The sequence below is a fragment of the Orycteropus afer genome, unplaced genomic scaffold (genome assembly GCF_000298275.1).
Source record: "Orycteropus afer afer isolate SDZICR_OR568_19922 unplaced genomic scaffold, OryAfe1.0 scaffold00135, whole genome shotgun sequence".
Classification (NCBI taxonomy): Eukaryota; Metazoa; Chordata; class Mammalia; order Tubulidentata; family Orycteropodidae; genus Orycteropus; species Orycteropus afer.
In genome coordinates this window covers 7,465,398-7,481,800 of record NW_006921722.1, presented here as the reverse complement: position 1 = coordinate 7,481,800, position 16,403 = coordinate 7,465,398, and the positions used below count along the sequence as shown (strand labels likewise).

General features: G+C 52.4%; 2 protein-coding genes across 2 annotated transcripts in view; one reads left to right on the top strand and one right to left on the bottom strand.

The window, feature by feature from the left end:
- TMEM181 (transmembrane protein 181) overlaps positions 1-4,423 on the top strand; it is a 38,693-nt gene extending 34,270 nt beyond the window's left edge. Inside the window, exons 14-17 of the mRNA XM_042781577.1 lie at positions 1,481-1,563; positions 2,905-2,994; positions 3,987-4,053; positions 4,345-4,423. Coding sequence (XP_042637511.1) covers positions 1,481-1,563; positions 2,905-2,994; positions 3,987-4,053; positions 4,345-4,423 — 319 coding nt within the window. The remainder of the gene's footprint in view (positions 1-1,480; positions 1,564-2,904; positions 2,995-3,986; positions 4,054-4,344) is intronic.
- Positions 4,424-8,587: 4,164 nt separating this feature from the next.
- Positions 8,588-16,234, bottom strand: DYNLT1 (dynein light chain Tctex-type 1). Its single transcript, XM_007945274.1, has 5 exons — positions 16,208-16,234; positions 13,254-13,295; positions 9,927-10,050; positions 9,106-9,183; positions 8,588-8,658 (listed from the first exon to the last, which is right to left on the bottom strand). Exons 1-5 carry the CDS (start codon positions 16,232-16,234, stop codon positions 8,588-8,590), a joined length of 342 nt encoding a protein of 113 aa, XP_007943465.1.
- Positions 16,235-16,403: the final 169 nt, after the last annotated feature.

The following is a 16,403-nucleotide window of genomic DNA, read 5'->3' as shown; positions in this document are numbered from 1 at the left end:
CTATCTCTGTGTAACTTCTCGCAGCCCCCCCCCCGACACACACACAGTCTCTAGATAACTTCTCACAGCCTCACACACACTGTCTCTGTGTGACTTCTCACAGCTCCCCCACCCCCCACACACGGTCTCTAGGTAACTTCCCAGAGCCCCCCCCCACAGACACACACACATGCTTCCCTCTCTTGACCACCATCTGCAGGTGTGGAGCTGCTGTTCACAGCCTCTGCTCACACAGGCCTCTGTCTAGTCTGTCTTAGAAGTTACTGTGTTTTGGGTCTTTCTTCACCTCCATTTTCAAGGGGATTCATTTTTTATTAAACAGATACCAGTGGTTGCCTCCACCTGTGAGGAAGACAGGGGCCTCCCTGCCACAGCATTTATGTTCTGAGGATGGCAGGCAGTGATGAAGTCATGCATGGCCTAAGCTTTGTCACTGACGTAAAGCCAAGTGCTGACCAGGTCAGGGGACGTGGCCCCTTTAGATGTGGGCAGGGAGGTGTAGAGGAGGTGACATTGACTTGAGCCCGTTGAGTGACAAGGAGAAGCCCTGAAATCCCAGGGCACCCCGGTCCTGTGTGTTTGAGGAATAGCGAGTGAGGGGAGCCGTCTGCAGGGCAGGTCGGGCCCTGAGGCCACAGCTGCGTGGAGTGGGCTTTGCTCTCGGTGATGGGGAACCTCGGGAGGGTGTTTTCTATTCAACAGTCCATCTGGCTGCTTGGAAACAGATGGGGGTGGGCTGGGGATGAAAGCTGGGGTACTTGTCAGGAGCCACCTGTGCAGGCGAGGAGAGACAGGGTGTTGTCTGTGAAGGCACCTGTTGTCAGAGTTCTCTGTTCTGTCGCCACGTGTGGGCACCTGAGTCAAAGTTGTCCTGCTGTCTTTGCTGTGAGACTCACTGGGCCCGAGGAGGGGCTGCAGTCCGGGCACTGGCAATCAGGGGCAGAAGGTGGTCTGGGAAGTAAAATCGGGGCTGGGAGAAGGGAAGGGCGTGTGCTGAGGAAGTGCTCCAGCCCTGCTGCGGGGGAACGGGTACTGTCCCAGCGCTGGCCGGGGTCTGGCCCCTCGGTCTGAGACAGGAAACCAGAGGCGGGGGTCTGGCCGGGGTCTGGCCCCTCGGTCTGAGACAGGAAACCAGAGGCGGGGGTCTGGGCGGGGTCTGGCCCCTCGGTCTGAGACAGGAAACCAGAGGCGGGGGTCTGGGCGGGGTCTGGCCCCTCGGTCTGAGACAGGAAACCAGAGGCGGGGGTCTGGGCGGGGTCTGGCCCCTCGGTCTGAGACAGGAAACCAGAGGCGGGGGTCTGGGCGGGGTCTGGCCCCTCGGTCTGAGACAGGAAACCAGAGGCGGGGGTCTGTGTCTGTGTGTGAACGTTTCCACACATAAGTAGTACTGAAATGCACTCGCAGGGTGAGCGTATCACGATACATGAAGCGAGTGCCGTTTCTCTGTGTCCTTGATGCGTTGCCCCCCTTCCTCTTCCAGCATCGTCATCCTTTATTTAAGGTTCGGAGCACAGGTGTTACAAGACAACTTTGTGGCTGAACTGTCCACACATTACCAGAACTATATCCTTTGACTCGGGAGACTTGGGCCCTGGCAGTACACTCTCGTGCAATGGGGAGAGGACTCAGATTTTAAGAGGCAGCTCCACGCTCATGACCTGTACTTTGGAGATGCCAACCAAAACCCAGACCCACTGCCATGGAGTCGATGCTGACTTATAGCAACCCTACAGGACGGAGTGGAACCGCCTCACAGGGCTTCCAAGGCTGTCAACCTTTATGGAAGCAGACTACCACATCTTTGTCCAGTGGAGTGGCTGGTGGGTTAGAACCACCAAACTTTTGGCTAACAGCTGAATGGTTTAACCACTGTGCCACCAAGAGACCCAGGAGCCCTCTTTTTGATGGTGATGAGTGTGAAGGCGTGCTGAGAGGTTTGCAGATCCGCCTTGTTCCCTCCAGGTCAGCCTGAGAGGGGAGAGGGCAGGTAGACAGCTCAGACTTGGTGGTGTTCGGGAGACCCTTTCCCCTGAGGTCAGGTTCTCTGGGGCAGAGCCCGATTCCAGTCAGGGCTCCAGGTGGGTCCTGGACAGAACGGTCAAGTCCAGTTGGGGGGTGCCCAGAGCTGCCTGTGAGGAGGAGCAAGCCTTCTGGCTAGGTGTTGGCTCTTGCACCATGGCCTCTCTCCCGCTGTCTCAGGTGTGTGTAGAAGTTGTTTCTGGTGGGAGTGGTTAACTGCAGCGGAAGCCTGTGTCTATGGGAGTCCACCAAACCCCAGGCCTCCTTTCCCTCTGGCACCTGAGGCTGTGGTGCTAGGCTGTCGCTCCCTGGGGTCCCTGTCTTTTTTCAGATGTACAGGGGGCTGGCTGTGTGCTCTTCACTCCCTGTCAATGGTGGGTCCCACCAGGGGACATTGTGGGGGTTAAACCTGCGAAGCCTGGGGGATATCCTTGGGACCTCTTCATTCCTTAGCCCTGATGCACAGGTCTTCCGTTTTCAGTGCTTGTGAATCTGACATTAAGTTTTTATCAGAAAAGGTTAAGAACAGTGGGTTTGAGAGTTTGGGGCCCCTGGCCTGACTGTCCTGTGCCTTGTGGAGCTCGATCCCATCAGAGTGCTGCCACGGGGTGCAGGGGTGGGGAGAGGCACCTCCAGATGTTATCGCAGGGAGCTGAGGTTCCTGGAGGGAGACTGTTTCCTGCTGACAGGAGAGGTCATGGTCCACCCACTGTTTACTTTGGTCTTGTGAGATTACTGTGACTGTCTCTGCTAGACAGCCGGACACATCCTAACGTCTGGCTGCAGAAACCCCATGGCCCGGTTGGCATTTGCATGAGGAACGCCCAGACGCTGACGTGGCCAACGTGTGATGTTCCAGATGCGAGGTTCCTTGACTCATAACACCAGCTGAATTCTTGTCTTTCTATGGCTTGTTGAACTTCTATCTGTACACTTTGGCCTTTGTGTATTCTCCATCCAGGAACGCTCTGTACGGTAAGTCACCTGGTGTCTGAGCGCTGCACAGGTGAGATGGGGAGAGAGGTTCCCTGGGCCTGACCCTGTGATATGAGGGGATGTGCTCCCTGCACCCCGACACTGAGACGGGGGGATGCTCTCCTTGTATGCGGACCTGTGACGAGTGGGACATGCTTCCTGCACCCCAACCCTGAGATGAGGGGGACATGCTCCCTGTGCCCCGACCCCAGGATGGGGAGAGGTGTTACCTGTGCCCTGACCCTGTGGTGAGGGGACACTCTTCCTGCACCCTGGCCCTGCAACAGGGATGCGCTCCCTGCACCCCAGCCCTGAGATGGGGAGAGGTAGTCCCTGCACCCTGACCCTGTGATGAGGGGACACGCTCCCTGTACCCTGATCCTACAATGGGAACGCGCTCCCTGCACCCCAACCCTAACATGGGGAGAGGTGCTTCCTGCACCCTGCCCCTGTGATGCGGGGATGTGTTCCCTGTGCCCTGACCCCAAGATTGGGAGAGGTGCTCCCTGCACCCAGCCCTGTGATGAGGAGACATGCTCCCTGCATCTTGATACCAAGATGGGGGGACACGCTGCCTATGCCACACCCCTGCAATGGGGAGATGCACTCCCTGTGCCCCAACCTCATGATGAAGGGACGTGCTCCCCATACCCCAACACCAAGATGGGGGGATGTGCTCCCTGCACCCTTACTCGGAGATGGGAGGACATTCTCCCTGCACCCCAATGCCAAAATGGGGGGACACAGTGCCTGTGCCCCAACCTTGAGATGGGGGAAGTGCTCCCTGTGCCCCGACCCCGAGATGCAGGGTGCCCTGTCTGTAGATGATGGGACAGACTCAGGAGGGCGTTTGTTCAGGTTCTCAGGTGGTGAGTGGCGGGAGCTGGGGTCCACCCAGCCCTGACTCCCGCCCTTTCTCTGGGGCAGCACCTTAGTTCCCCAGATTGATGGCATGAATTACTTGAGATAAAAATGCTTTGGTTGGTTTTCAGAGTCCCAGTTGAAGGACAACCCTGCCTTCTCCATGCTGAACGACTCCGACGATGATGTCATCTATGGGTAAGTCGCTGTCACATGGGCTGGGTGTCCAGCTTGGCTTTGCACGTTTGCAGGGCTGTCAGTCGTTCTAATACTACTTTCAAGGTATTGTAGTGTTTGTCTGAGCAGGAAGCACCCAGTGGGGCCTGGTTTCGGCGTCTGGCCCTGGTCGGGGAGGAGGGGCAGATGCTGTGGGGTGGCTGGGTACCTGTGGAAGACTGAGGAGCTCACCTGAATCGCAAGTCCCTGTGAGCAGGAATGACTTGGGGGCTGTCGTAGACAGAGTGGTATCACAGGTCTCTTTTATGGCAGGAGCGACTATGAAGAGATGCCTCTGCAGAACGGCCAGGCCATTCGGGCCAAGTACAAGGAAGAGTCAGACAGCGACTGAGTTGCGGTGGCGGGCCCACGGGGTTTCCTGCAGTGACCACAGCCCAGCCTTCCCCATACCTGCTTCTCAAACATCATCTTATGAACAAGATCTCCTGTTCCTGATTTGTTTACATATTTTCAAAGGAAAACCAAAACTGAGGCAAATGTAAATGTTAGCCAAATTTATCTAGGGAGAGATATGCTGATAAAAAGGTTAAGCGGCCACACCCTTTAAGACTCCAGAGGGAAGGCGGCCTTCCTTCTGTGGTCAGGGGCCATCAACTGTTGTCAGGAGAAAGAAGAACATGTGTTTGTTTTTAGTGACTCACGGTGAGTTCCTGGAAGCGCTGCTCTTCTAACCCAGGTGACTGCTCTGTGCTGTGGTTAGCTCCCAGCCGTGGGGCTCTGGGTGATCACGCCCCTGACGTGATGCTACGTGGCACCGACCGCCCCGTGTGGAAAACCTGCGTGACAGCTCGTCAGGAGAGTGGTAGGAGAGGCAGGTTCCAGCCCTTGACCTTCACCAGAGCAGAAGGCATGGGCTTGTGGAGTTCTGATAAGCGGGATACGTTTACCACGGAAAGGCTGAGATATTTACAGGTCGCCAGCTTGTGGGCACGGTATTGCTGCCATGCAGTCTTTCCAGGGCCCGTGTGTGTGCGTGTACATGTGTGTGCACATGTGTCTGTACATACGTGAGTATGAACGATGCCCCTGTGCTTGGGGTGGGGAAGATAACATTGCCAATAAATAGTAGTTTCTGCAACACTGTTGAAAATGCCACTCCTTGGATCTTTATTTAAAAAAAGAAACAACTACTGACATAATACAGACTCCATATTGCCAAAATTTTTCAATTTCATATTTGGGAACTAGATGAAAAGAAAGTGAAAGATCTTAAATGGCTTCTGGAAAACTCTTAGTTGTGAGATCATCCCTCCCTGCCTCCGTTTCTCATGGTGGTCAGGTTACAGACAAATTGCTCTGTCGCAAAGAGCTATCTTTGGTGTCGCTGAATCTCTGGATCTTAGAGGCCCTGGGAAGTCTCCAGTTCAGTTTTGTCAGACTGAATAGAAAAGGATGGTAAACGTTTCCTATCTCCTTGGACACGCACAACGCCTGTTTAACTCTTCATGTGTTGCAAGTTGTAAACGTTCTCAGTGATACTGTTGGCAGGTACGTCAGTACAGGATGTGGCCGCCCCACCCTGCAGTCAGCACCCCGTGTGTGTATCACTGCCCCAGTCACCATTCACAGCCATGTGCCAGGTTCCACTTGAGGCAGTGCTGGGACCGCAGGACTGTCCGTGTGAGGTGACTCATCGGACACCTCAGCTTTGTTCTTTCTAATTTCAACTTCAGGAAATACACCTTTAATATGAAATCCACCAACACTTGTCTTAAAAAAACCACCTGATAAATAAGACTGGATTAAAACTGCCTCACCACGAGGGGATTCACGAAGGATTCATGTGTGCACGGTGGTTCCATTTCCAACAGCGGGGTGACTTTGCTCATTCTGTGTCCTTGGAGCATTGAAAAGAACGTGTTTTCAAATCTTACAACTTTCAGGACTGCTCTAACTATAAATAATTTTACGTAGACTAATGAAAGACTTACTTGTGCTAATTAATGTATTCCACTGTGTGATATAGTTTGTAAGTTTTAATCATTATTAATAACTGTCCTTTATGATTTGGAATGCTGTCATCAGTAAATGTGAAACACTGCAGCATTTAGCCGTACACACAAGAACTCTTAAAAACTGTTTTTGTTCTACGTTGTAATTATAAACCGGTGACTGGTATCTTCAAACACTGATTCTTCACAGCATAGTGTCAGTGAAAGGAAGACTGGGAATATTGGTTCAGTTTTCTAATTAAGTTGGGGACAAGCAGCAGCTGCACAGGGGCAAGGTGTTTCTTTCATGTCTCTTCACTTTCTGTCTCTAGTGCGTTTCATGTACATTATATATTCCATGGAAAAACCTGATTGACTAGGTAGCACTTAGCATGTAGAATATGTGCAATGATCAGTTAGGGCAAAACACTAAGGTCTGCCAGAAGCTTTTGACAGTAGCAAGAAAGAGAAAATTTGGAGGGGATCAACATTTTGCAAACTGAAATGACACAACGCAAGGCTGCTCTTGTTCTTGCATGGGAGTAGCTCACAGACATCTTGGGGATCCTTTTTTATCCTCGGAAGGAAGGTTGGGCAATCTACTTCCGTAGTGATACCACCTCGGAAACCCAAGGAGGGGTTGCTATGAGTCGGGGCCAACTCGACAGCACATAACAACAGTCTAGGGGAACCCCTGAGGCGACTGCAGGTATGTGCGGTTTTCCTAGGGACGGCGTCATGAGCCATGAGGATAGCAGGTGTGTTTGATTTATAATTAAATCGTTACAGCAGTAAAGCAGTGCGGTTCTCTCTTTTCAGGCCCCCTGAAAGGTTAGATGAGGGTCTAGAGAAGACTCGAGTTTGTTAGGTTGTCACCGTGCAGTTACAGACCGTCATGGACACTTAGTGATGTAAACCCCACCCCCACCCCTGGACAGGCAGGGCATGAGACTACTGTCACCAGCCTCGAGTGGCCCATGCTTTAGTTACTGAAGGGACAGTGGCAGGAGACAGGTTAGAACGTCGTCAGAGACTTTTCCTGAGCGCCTCTCACAAGGAAAAGCATTGTGGCTCATAGAGTGAGGATACAAAGGGCCGTTTCTGCCAATGTCTGGGCAAGGCCCTGAAGTACGATGGTGTGTTGTTAGGAAGGTTTTAAAAACCAGTTGCCTTACAGGTTAGACTTTTGAGGGAGAAAAAAAAAAAATGCTATTGTTTTTCCCAGGCCAAAGGGAAGCTGCTTTAGTTTGTGACATCTTTGTTACTGTTTATCTTGATCTGGGGTTTATCTTGATACACTGGTAACTATTGATACCATATTATGAAACACAGAGGGATTTTCTGCTACTGAAAACTGCCTTTTTACAAAAAGACTGTAAATATTTGTAAAATAAAACACAACATTAAGCTGAAAAAGTTGGACTTGTCTAACATGGAGCTGTGAGGAGGGCACGTGGGCCACCTGGTCACAGCATCATCACTGTCAACAGGCAAAAGCAAGTCAATGTTTGTGGCAGTGTTTTAGGACTGCGGCTGCTTTCTGAGACTGCCATTCTGGTAAACGGTAATGTATTTGTAATATTCTGTCCTTACCGACATGGCTCCGTTTGCTTGCTGTGTGTGAGGGAGGCTGACTCGGCCACTTGATGCAGGCACTTTAGGAACAGGGTTCTAGAGAAAGAGCAGGGAGACACGGACATGTGTACGTGAGCACGTTCAGTGTGGCCCACGGACACTGAGATGAGGTGAGGAGCCTGAGGTTGGCTGGCCTCCCATCGCTTGACGTGTGACTTCGAATCAGGCAGATAATCTCTGCACATGTCCTGACTGTCGGGGACACAAGCTGGAGGACTATGAACGCATTTGTCAGCTGTCAACTCTCAAGTATCTTTTCATGATTGCTACTGAAGGAGGAAAGGACATGGGATTAAAGTTGTCATATTTCAGACTCGGGCCAACTGTGTGTGGGTCAGAGGGCTATGGCTGTCCACTCCCACCCCGCTGCTCCCCAGGGACCTGAAGGCAGGGGTGACAGGACTGGGCAGAGACGCACCATGGCTCAGGAAGGACTCCAGACCAGCTTGGGTGTGAGATGAGCAGACCGTGTCACTGAGGAAGACTGGGACACAAATGCCAGTCCTAGGGACTAACCATGGAGAGGATGCTAGTGACCCTGGGCAACTATGACAGAAACCAGAGTTGGAATTGGAATAATTTATTCTAACAAAAGTACAAAGTGTGGAAAATTAGTGTCTCTCAGTCATCTCAGAGAATAAAGTTTCACACTAGCAGATGTTTTAGCACCTTGGAAAAGAATATTCACGAGTTAAGCCACATGGCATCACGGCTTCTGAGCCGCCGGGGGATTGTCCAGCGACTTGGGGGTGCAGTTCCACAGCAGTGCGGTCACTGTAGTTTTCTCTCTACATTTTGAGCATGCCACAAAAGGAAAAAACACTTCAGAAGGAACAGGAAAGGTGTTCAGTGAACTCATGGCTGGTGGTAGAAGACTGGCCAGGAACGCCGACACCAGGGGCAGCAGCAGTGCTGGGGCTGGGCAGGCCCTAAATGGACAGGCCGAAGGCACTGACGATGCAGTACATGGTCTTGTTCTCCCACCGCACGGTGCAGCTCCCTGTGGAGAGAGGGCCAGCACTGAGGACGGGAGGGGGGCACACTTCAGACGGCTAGAATAAAGTCACAATACTGAGCGACCTGCCTTTGGCTGGTAGACAAGTAAGGCTGGCGGGTCTTATTTATAAAAGTTTTTAAAGGCGACTCTACAGGAATGGACATTCATGCACACAATGAAACCTGTGAGGCCAGAACTTGACAGGACTGCCTTGTTCTTCCCGGTGTTGCAGCTTTACGCCTTTCACATGGTACAGTCTTAACCACTTTTCTATGGCTTGTTTTAGTGGAAAATATTTGACTTTCTCTTCTCTGACAGTTTCTCCAGACTTCACTTTATCTCGTAAAACTGTTTTTCTGAGGTGATACAGCTCAGCAGGGCCCAGGAAGGCACCTCCTGGCTCTCAGGGAACATCATGACCTGCCTGCACGGGCACGCGTGGAGTCTTACCGTCCGTGGAGCTGTCCCAGAAGCATGAGCTTGCCGTGTGCAGCCCAGCCCCGTTCTTCTGCATGATGACACAGGTCACTGCAATCAAAATGGACTCCCGTTAGAGTGCTCATTCAACCTGGCGACACAAGTATCCCTCCGCCCACCTGTAGCATATGCACCAGGTCACATGTGACATTCATGATGAAAGCCACACGACAGGAAGGTTGCCTTGTGCCACTGTGCCCACTGTTGCGGTCCCCTTTCCTGATTGGGAATCCTGTGACCTGCCTGGCAGGTGCTCTTCAGTGGTGCCAGCCATTAAACAGGACGAGTGGACGAAAACCTAACACGACTGACTACTCCTCTTAGGGAGGCTCTGAGGTGCACACTGCATGGCCATGATCCCCCCGCTGCCAGTCGATTCCAATTCATAGCATTTCCAAGGCACAGTGGTTAAAGCACTGGGCTGCTAACTGAAAAGTCGGTGGTTTGAACCCATCAGCCACTGCATGGGACAAAGATAAGGCAGTTGGCTTCTGCAAAGATTTATAGCTTTGGAAACCCTTGGGGCAGTTCTACTCTTACAGGGTCTGAGTTGTAGTCGACTCGATGGCAGTGGGATTGGTTTTTGGGGGAACCTTCATGGCAGCACAGTGCTACGGCTTTCCCCTGCGGAGCAGCTGGTGGATTTCAACTGCCAGGCTTCAATTAGCAGCAGAGCACTTATCCACTGTGCCACCAGGGCTTCTGATTGCCACCTCAGCTCTCGTCTGGCTCAGCCACGCCTCTGGTTAGTGTGAAAAGAACTCCCACCCGTGTCTGAGAAACCAGCCCATTACCAATGTATTTAAATGGCTTTCCCAGCTTGGTGAGCTGACTCAGAGTCTGCTCCACGACATTCGTGGTCCACTGGTTGACCTTGCTGTGTTGGTAAGCGTTCCCACCAATCGCACTCTCGATAGCCTAGAAAACAAAGCAGAGGGGTCAGAGTTAACAATGCCCCAGGTGCCTTCCGGTTAGTGAGTGAGATGGATCATCCTAAGTGACGAAATCAAAAATAAAAGAGCCGCTTTTTTTGATCATGAAGATACCCGTGCAAATATATCTCATTTAACAGCGCTGGAAAAAAATTCATAATGTAGTCTTCAAATTTTTTAAACATTTGACCAAATAACTGGATTGAGTTGGACTGAAGCAGCATTTTCCTACTGAGGCCCAAAGACCCTGTTACTCTGCCTACCCCTTTCTCTACTGTTAGATCTGTGTGCTACTGGTTACTTGAGCAGCCAGCAGTGTACAAACCTCTTCAGATAATCACGTGTTCAAAACCCCTTCCTTCACCAGCATTTTCTGGGAATGCCATTACCAGGGAAGGGCATTTACCCAGATCACCGAAGAGCAGCCTGGCAGACTCCAAAGTGTCTGTTAAGTTTATGATGACTCAGTTTCTTTCACCTAAACCCCGTCTGTTCTGTGCTGTGTTTGGGGCCTTCCAGGTGCCCCAAGAGCACACGTGGCTGCCGCCTGGCCCTGCTCAGCCTCAGCTCTCAGGCTGACGTCCGGGCTCTGCAGTCAGCTCTCCCGGCAGACAATGCTGTGTGCCGCTCCTCACGGCTCCTTCTCTGCCCTTTCTAACCTGTTGCACTAGAGACCTGGAAACCCAGCTTCTATGACAATTATGATTTAAAATAAAAACATCCCGCAAGAAGCCAAATTCTGCCCTCAGAACTGCAGAGACGAGCAACTGTCAGCTCTGTGTTGTAGGAAGTGGTGATGGATGCAGGGGGTCTCGCTCTTGAGGGAGAAACGCTGCCTCCAGTCACACCTGGACTCTCCCTGCAGACACTCCTACTCACCCTGGAGCTTCCAGGGTCGCCCTAAAGGCTGAGCTCGTGGTAACAGAGCTCCCTGCTCCTCACAGCCCCTTCGTTTAGCCCCCTCTGCAGCCAGCCTGAGAGGATTTGCTTAGGACAGGGCTGGCCTGCTGGTTTTTACCACCCCGGGTAGCAGGGCTGGGGCGGGAGTGGAGTCAGCACCGCCCTTCTCAACAGTCAGCCAAAGTGTCTGATGGAGCCAAGGCTACAGCTCGCTTCCCTGACGGCCTCCCAGTGCGGGAGGACCGCGTCCTGCTTCGCCCCCCCCCCCCCATTCTCCAAGCTCCTGGCTCTTCCCATCATCCTCGGCCCAGGGCGTAACCTGGGGCCAGTGGTGGGCCCCAGGCTGAGAGACCACGTTCATCCTAGAGCTGGACGTCATCAGAGAGCAGAGCAGATGCTGATACAGAACTATAAAAGTGGCCAAACACAGTCAGCGTCAGGAACAAAGTGCGTATCAACCGTGGAGTGGAAAACGGATTTGCTCCATAAACTTTCACCCAAATAACCAGAAAAAGGTGAGACACAGAACCTTACTGGATGTCTCCACAGCTTTGCTTTGGACACTAACCCTGGAGCCCCAGCACCTGCCAGACAAGCACACTTTGAAATTCCCTGTTGTCCAGGGACAGGAAGTGGTCTCCAACTGTGGACCTTCACAGTTTACTGCTGCCCAGTACTTCTTCCTTGGAACTAATCAACTGCCAGGGACAAAAAGCCTTTGCAGGCTGGTGGTCACAGTCCCTCTGGGTGGCTACTTCACACTTCCAGGGGCAATTTGCAACGTGGTCTTTCCCATTGTACCTGCTGCCAGGTAACCGGGTCAAACACTCTGCAGAAAACCAGGCGGCCCCATTGGCCTTTCTAACTCACAGACCCTGCTGCTCAGCACTAGTTTATTCCCTCATCTCCCTGCTCCATCGTGTTCCGTGTCAAACACTTTGAAGAACAATAAAAAGCAGAGCCTGCAAAGCAACCAGCTGAGCCCAATGACAACTGATGGTAAAACAAGCGTTTTGCTTTCAGACGCTGTTCACAAAACCAGGCTGTGGTCCTGACCACTCGGCACTGACTCAGAAAGTCGCATTAACGACGATTTGCCTGGAGTCTTCTCTAAATCACCAGGAGCCGCATAGTGCACTGCACTCAGGCCATCTAATGTTGCAGCGGACGGCCTCCATCCACGCCCACTCGTGCACTGAAGGTAGGCTGGCTGGGACGCCATTCTGGCTTTCTTCTTGCCCCTGGCTCCCCTAGCTCTCTGCACTGCAGCCGTCAGTCTCCTTTCCATCCTCAAATACACCATGTGCCCTCCTACCACGGGGCCTTTGCACATGCTGTCCACAGCCTGGCCTGTTTGTGCTGAGTTAACCCTCCAAAAACCAAAACCAAACTCACTGCCATCGAGTTGATTCTGACTCATAATGACCTCCACTGGGTTTCCAAGGCTATAAATCTTTACGGAAGCAGACTGCCTCATCTTTCTTCTGCAGAGAGGCTGGTGGATTTGAACCCAACCTTTTTGTTAGCAGCCAAATGCCTTAACTATGCCAACACCAGAGGTCCCTGAGTTAACGCTACTACTCATTGTGTAGACTCTGCTCTGAACAGTTCCTGAACTCATCTGGGGATCAAACCCCCTATACTGTTTTGAGCAGCGCCAGGCACTGTAGCCCCTACCACACACTGTCTGCTGTGATTTCTGCTGGCTGCCCCTGTGGCCACACTGTGAGCTCCTCGAGGGCCAGGAGTTTGTCTGCTGTGTCCACCATAGTCAGACCACTGTGGGTCCCTCAATGGCCATTTGTTGAATGAATAACTGAAGACCTACTGTCCCTTTTTGTCTTCTATCCTCTACCAGAAGTACCCGTGTCCAGTAACATGGAGAGTAGCTAGGATATGAGAAAAAGAAAGAACTAAGCCCCAAACGGAGTTATCAGCTCCTGAGTGCCTGTACCTGTTTTTTTTTTTTTTTATATTCATTCTTTCTTCTTTAAATGCTAGAAATATTTAGTTCTACACCAGCAATCTTTGTGCTACAAGGTTACAGAATCAAGCTTTAGTACCATTCAGTAATAATGCTGCATATATAAAACTTCCTGTCTGGATTAAATATATATAATTTACATAATATGGGAGTAATGTGTATCCAGATAGCTCAATGCAGTAAATACTGTTATCTGAAACGCCAAAACACATACTTGGTTGAAACAGTTCCAAGACAGCATTTAAACATACTGTTCCCTCACATAAGCCAGTAATGAAACGTTTGCCACACAGCATTTCTCTTACCTCTTTTACAATGTTGCTCACTTCATCAACAACAAACGTGGTCTGTGGACAAAACAACTCAGTTAAATTTGATGTGTTTAAAAGATCTGTTTCTACGGTACTGATCGATGTGATGTTAGGCAGCGACCCTAATTCAGAAACGAGGGTGTCATCTGACAGACTGCCCCTTTGACGGATACACATATCCCAGGGAAACGCGGAAGCACGAGGGGCCCTCTGAAGGACAGGGCTGGGGGGCTGGCTAGGGGATAGACTACACGGTGAGAGTTGAGGGGTTTGGTTTGTTTGCATTTTAATCATGCCACACTCCAGAAGACTGGCCTCACGTTCAACTAGAACAGAATCTCCATGCGTTTCCAGTGGCTGCTGGGAAGATTCAGTGGAACTGCGAGTTTCCTGACTTTGTAACAGTGAGCAGGAGCCGCTCCAGCAATCCTCCTAAAGCCGAGATTCATGCTCCCTGACAGAAAGTGATCAGCAGACCTTGAGCCTGACATTTTCCTTAGTCACTGCTCTTAGTGGTAGAGTTTACGATGGTCACACTACTTCCTGATGATTTTTCTCGGCCTCAGTGCTGTTATAGTTATACAGCCTACTTCGGGCCTGCAGGTCTTGGTCGGTATGTCAGGTGACCTGTGAGGGAACTGCCAGTGGTGAGCTATGCCAAGTTTATAAATGCTGTTCTTTTTTTACATACAGTCAGTGTGAACGGGTACAAGGTTATCCTGAAAATAACATCGCTGTCCACTTCCCTGCCAAGATGCTTCTTTACGTGGGAAAAGCGTTTGGAGGTTGTGGCTGGGTGCAGTAACGGAACCCAGCATGGCACAGGGGGACGGAGCACCTGGGGCACTCGGCCGATGCGTGGCTGATGTGTATCCCAGAGAATCAAGCCAGTGACTCTGCCTCTCTGCCTGCCATGCACTGCTGCAGGCACTGTTACTTCCAGGAGTTCCCCGAGGAGAGAGCCTCTTTGGGATGCTACGGGGACACCCCTTCTCACAGGGAGCAGGACTGACCCCCTGGAGTCATCTCATTTGCAGTATCATATGTGGTCACACAAAGCCACCACACCACAGAAAGGAGATGCATGCTGTGATGTCTTAGAGATGCAATCACTCCTGGCTCCTTAAGGGTGAGTATGGGGATCCGAAACCAAAAAGCAAAGTCCCTGCATAGCTTTTCTTATGCGTGCCACAAATGGTTAAAACCTGAACTATGAGCCCAATGGTTGGTGGCTCGAAGCCACTCAGAGGTGCTGGGAAGACAGGTCTGGTGATCAGCTTCTGAAAGGTCACCACCTTGAAACCCCCCTGGTGCTAGCAGTTCTACTCTCCACACCTGGGGTCACCAGGAGTTGCATGTGCCTTGACAGTGACTAACAACAGCAACAAGGTATGAGAAAGGCTGAGGGACGTTCTAGTGACCTTTAGTGGGAAGCTCCAACAATGGGCTCAAACACAGCAACAACTGTGAGAACAGTGCCGGACCGGGCAGTGTTTCCTTCTGGTATACACAGGGTTGCTATGAGTTGGAACTGACTGGGTGGCACTTAACAACGGCAACCACAACAGTGGGAAGGACAGCAGTTGTACAGAACCTGGCAGTTCCGGCTTCTCAGGAAAGATGAAGTTGGCAGGAGAGTTCAGAGGCCCAGGTCTCTCCAAGAAGTGGAAGGATACAGGGAAGGCTTAGGTCACAGGCTGGTAGGTTGGGCATGGACCGTGTGTACATGGCCGGCCTATTCAGACATCCTGAAAAAGACTACTTTGTTCAGCCCTTCACTCTACAGACAGGCACCTAAGAGCTGGAAGAATGAAGTCACAGCGCCAACTCACTGGTAACTGCACTGCAGGAGAAGGCAAAAAAGAAAAAAAAAAAAAGCCAAAATCACTGCCATTGAGTCAATTCCAACGCATAGTGACCTCCGTCGGTTTCTGAGGCAGTATCTCTATAGAAGTAGGTTGCCCAGTCTTCCTTCCGTGGAGCAGCTGGTGGGTTTGAACCGCCAACCTTCTGGTTAGCAGTAAGATGCCTTAGGCAGATTGAGGAATTAAGGGCCTTCCCTCAGACGATCACCTCTTTTCTAAAAGCGGTACTCAATGCTCCTGTAATACACATCACTTCCCACTATTACATCAGCGACTAGTTTACGGGAAACAACGCCTTCTGGTCAGTGGGTTGCTGTGGGCAGCCAAACGTCCACCTTGACAGGCGCATCAAGCTGAACTCCAGAGCAGTCCTGAGGCCTTACAATTCTCGTTTTCCTCAAAACGTCCCCGCTTATACTAAGGCTCAACCGGGGTAAAACGGGGCCTTGCCAGGTGTACCTGTCGGCTGACAGGCTGACAATACCCAGCGCTCTGAGTGACAGGAAGGACGGCCCGAGGAGACAAGGAGCCTCTCGGCCCCTAGGTCCACCAGCGAGGGGGCCTGAAGGAAAGCTCCGAGGGAGGTCTGCTTGCCTGTGACTGCGCTTCGCCCCGTTTCTTCGCTGAGCCTGAGACATCGTACTGACCCTTCAGAGTCCACCGGAAACGAAGTGAGAGCGAGCTGGCCGCGGGGGCGGCGAGTGGCCGCGAGGTGCGAGGTGCGCACGAAGACAAAGGCACCAGGCGACGCCGTCCGAACGCTGTCACTGTCCCCCGCCACCGTCCGGAGTCGGAGCGCACACACCGGGACGTAAGGCCGAGGGCCATGCGTCGCGGACTAAGTGAGGTCACCCTGCGGCCGCCGCCGGCCACCTTCCCCCACCAGCCCGCTGGGGGCGCGGCTCGCGAGACCCGAAGCCGTCGCGGTGGGCGCGGCCGGCGGTCCCGAGGAGGGCGACGCCCGGCGGGCAGCCAGCTCCCAGGACTAGCGGGAAGTCCCTGCACCCTGAGTGAGGTCGCTCACCCGCGCCCAGCGTCCCGGCTCCACCCTCCCGCCGCCGCCGCCGCCAGACGGTCGGTTACCTCCTCGGCACCCTGATAATCCTCCATCTTTACTCCTGAGCCGTCGCCTCCACCTCCGCCTCCGGGAGTAAAGCGCCTGCGCAGTCCGCTCCGCTCCGCGCATCCGGGCCCCGCCCCCTCCTCGCGGCCACCTCCGCCTCCGGGAGTAAAGCGCCTGCGCAGTCCGCTCCGCTCCGCGCATCCGGGCCCCGCCCCC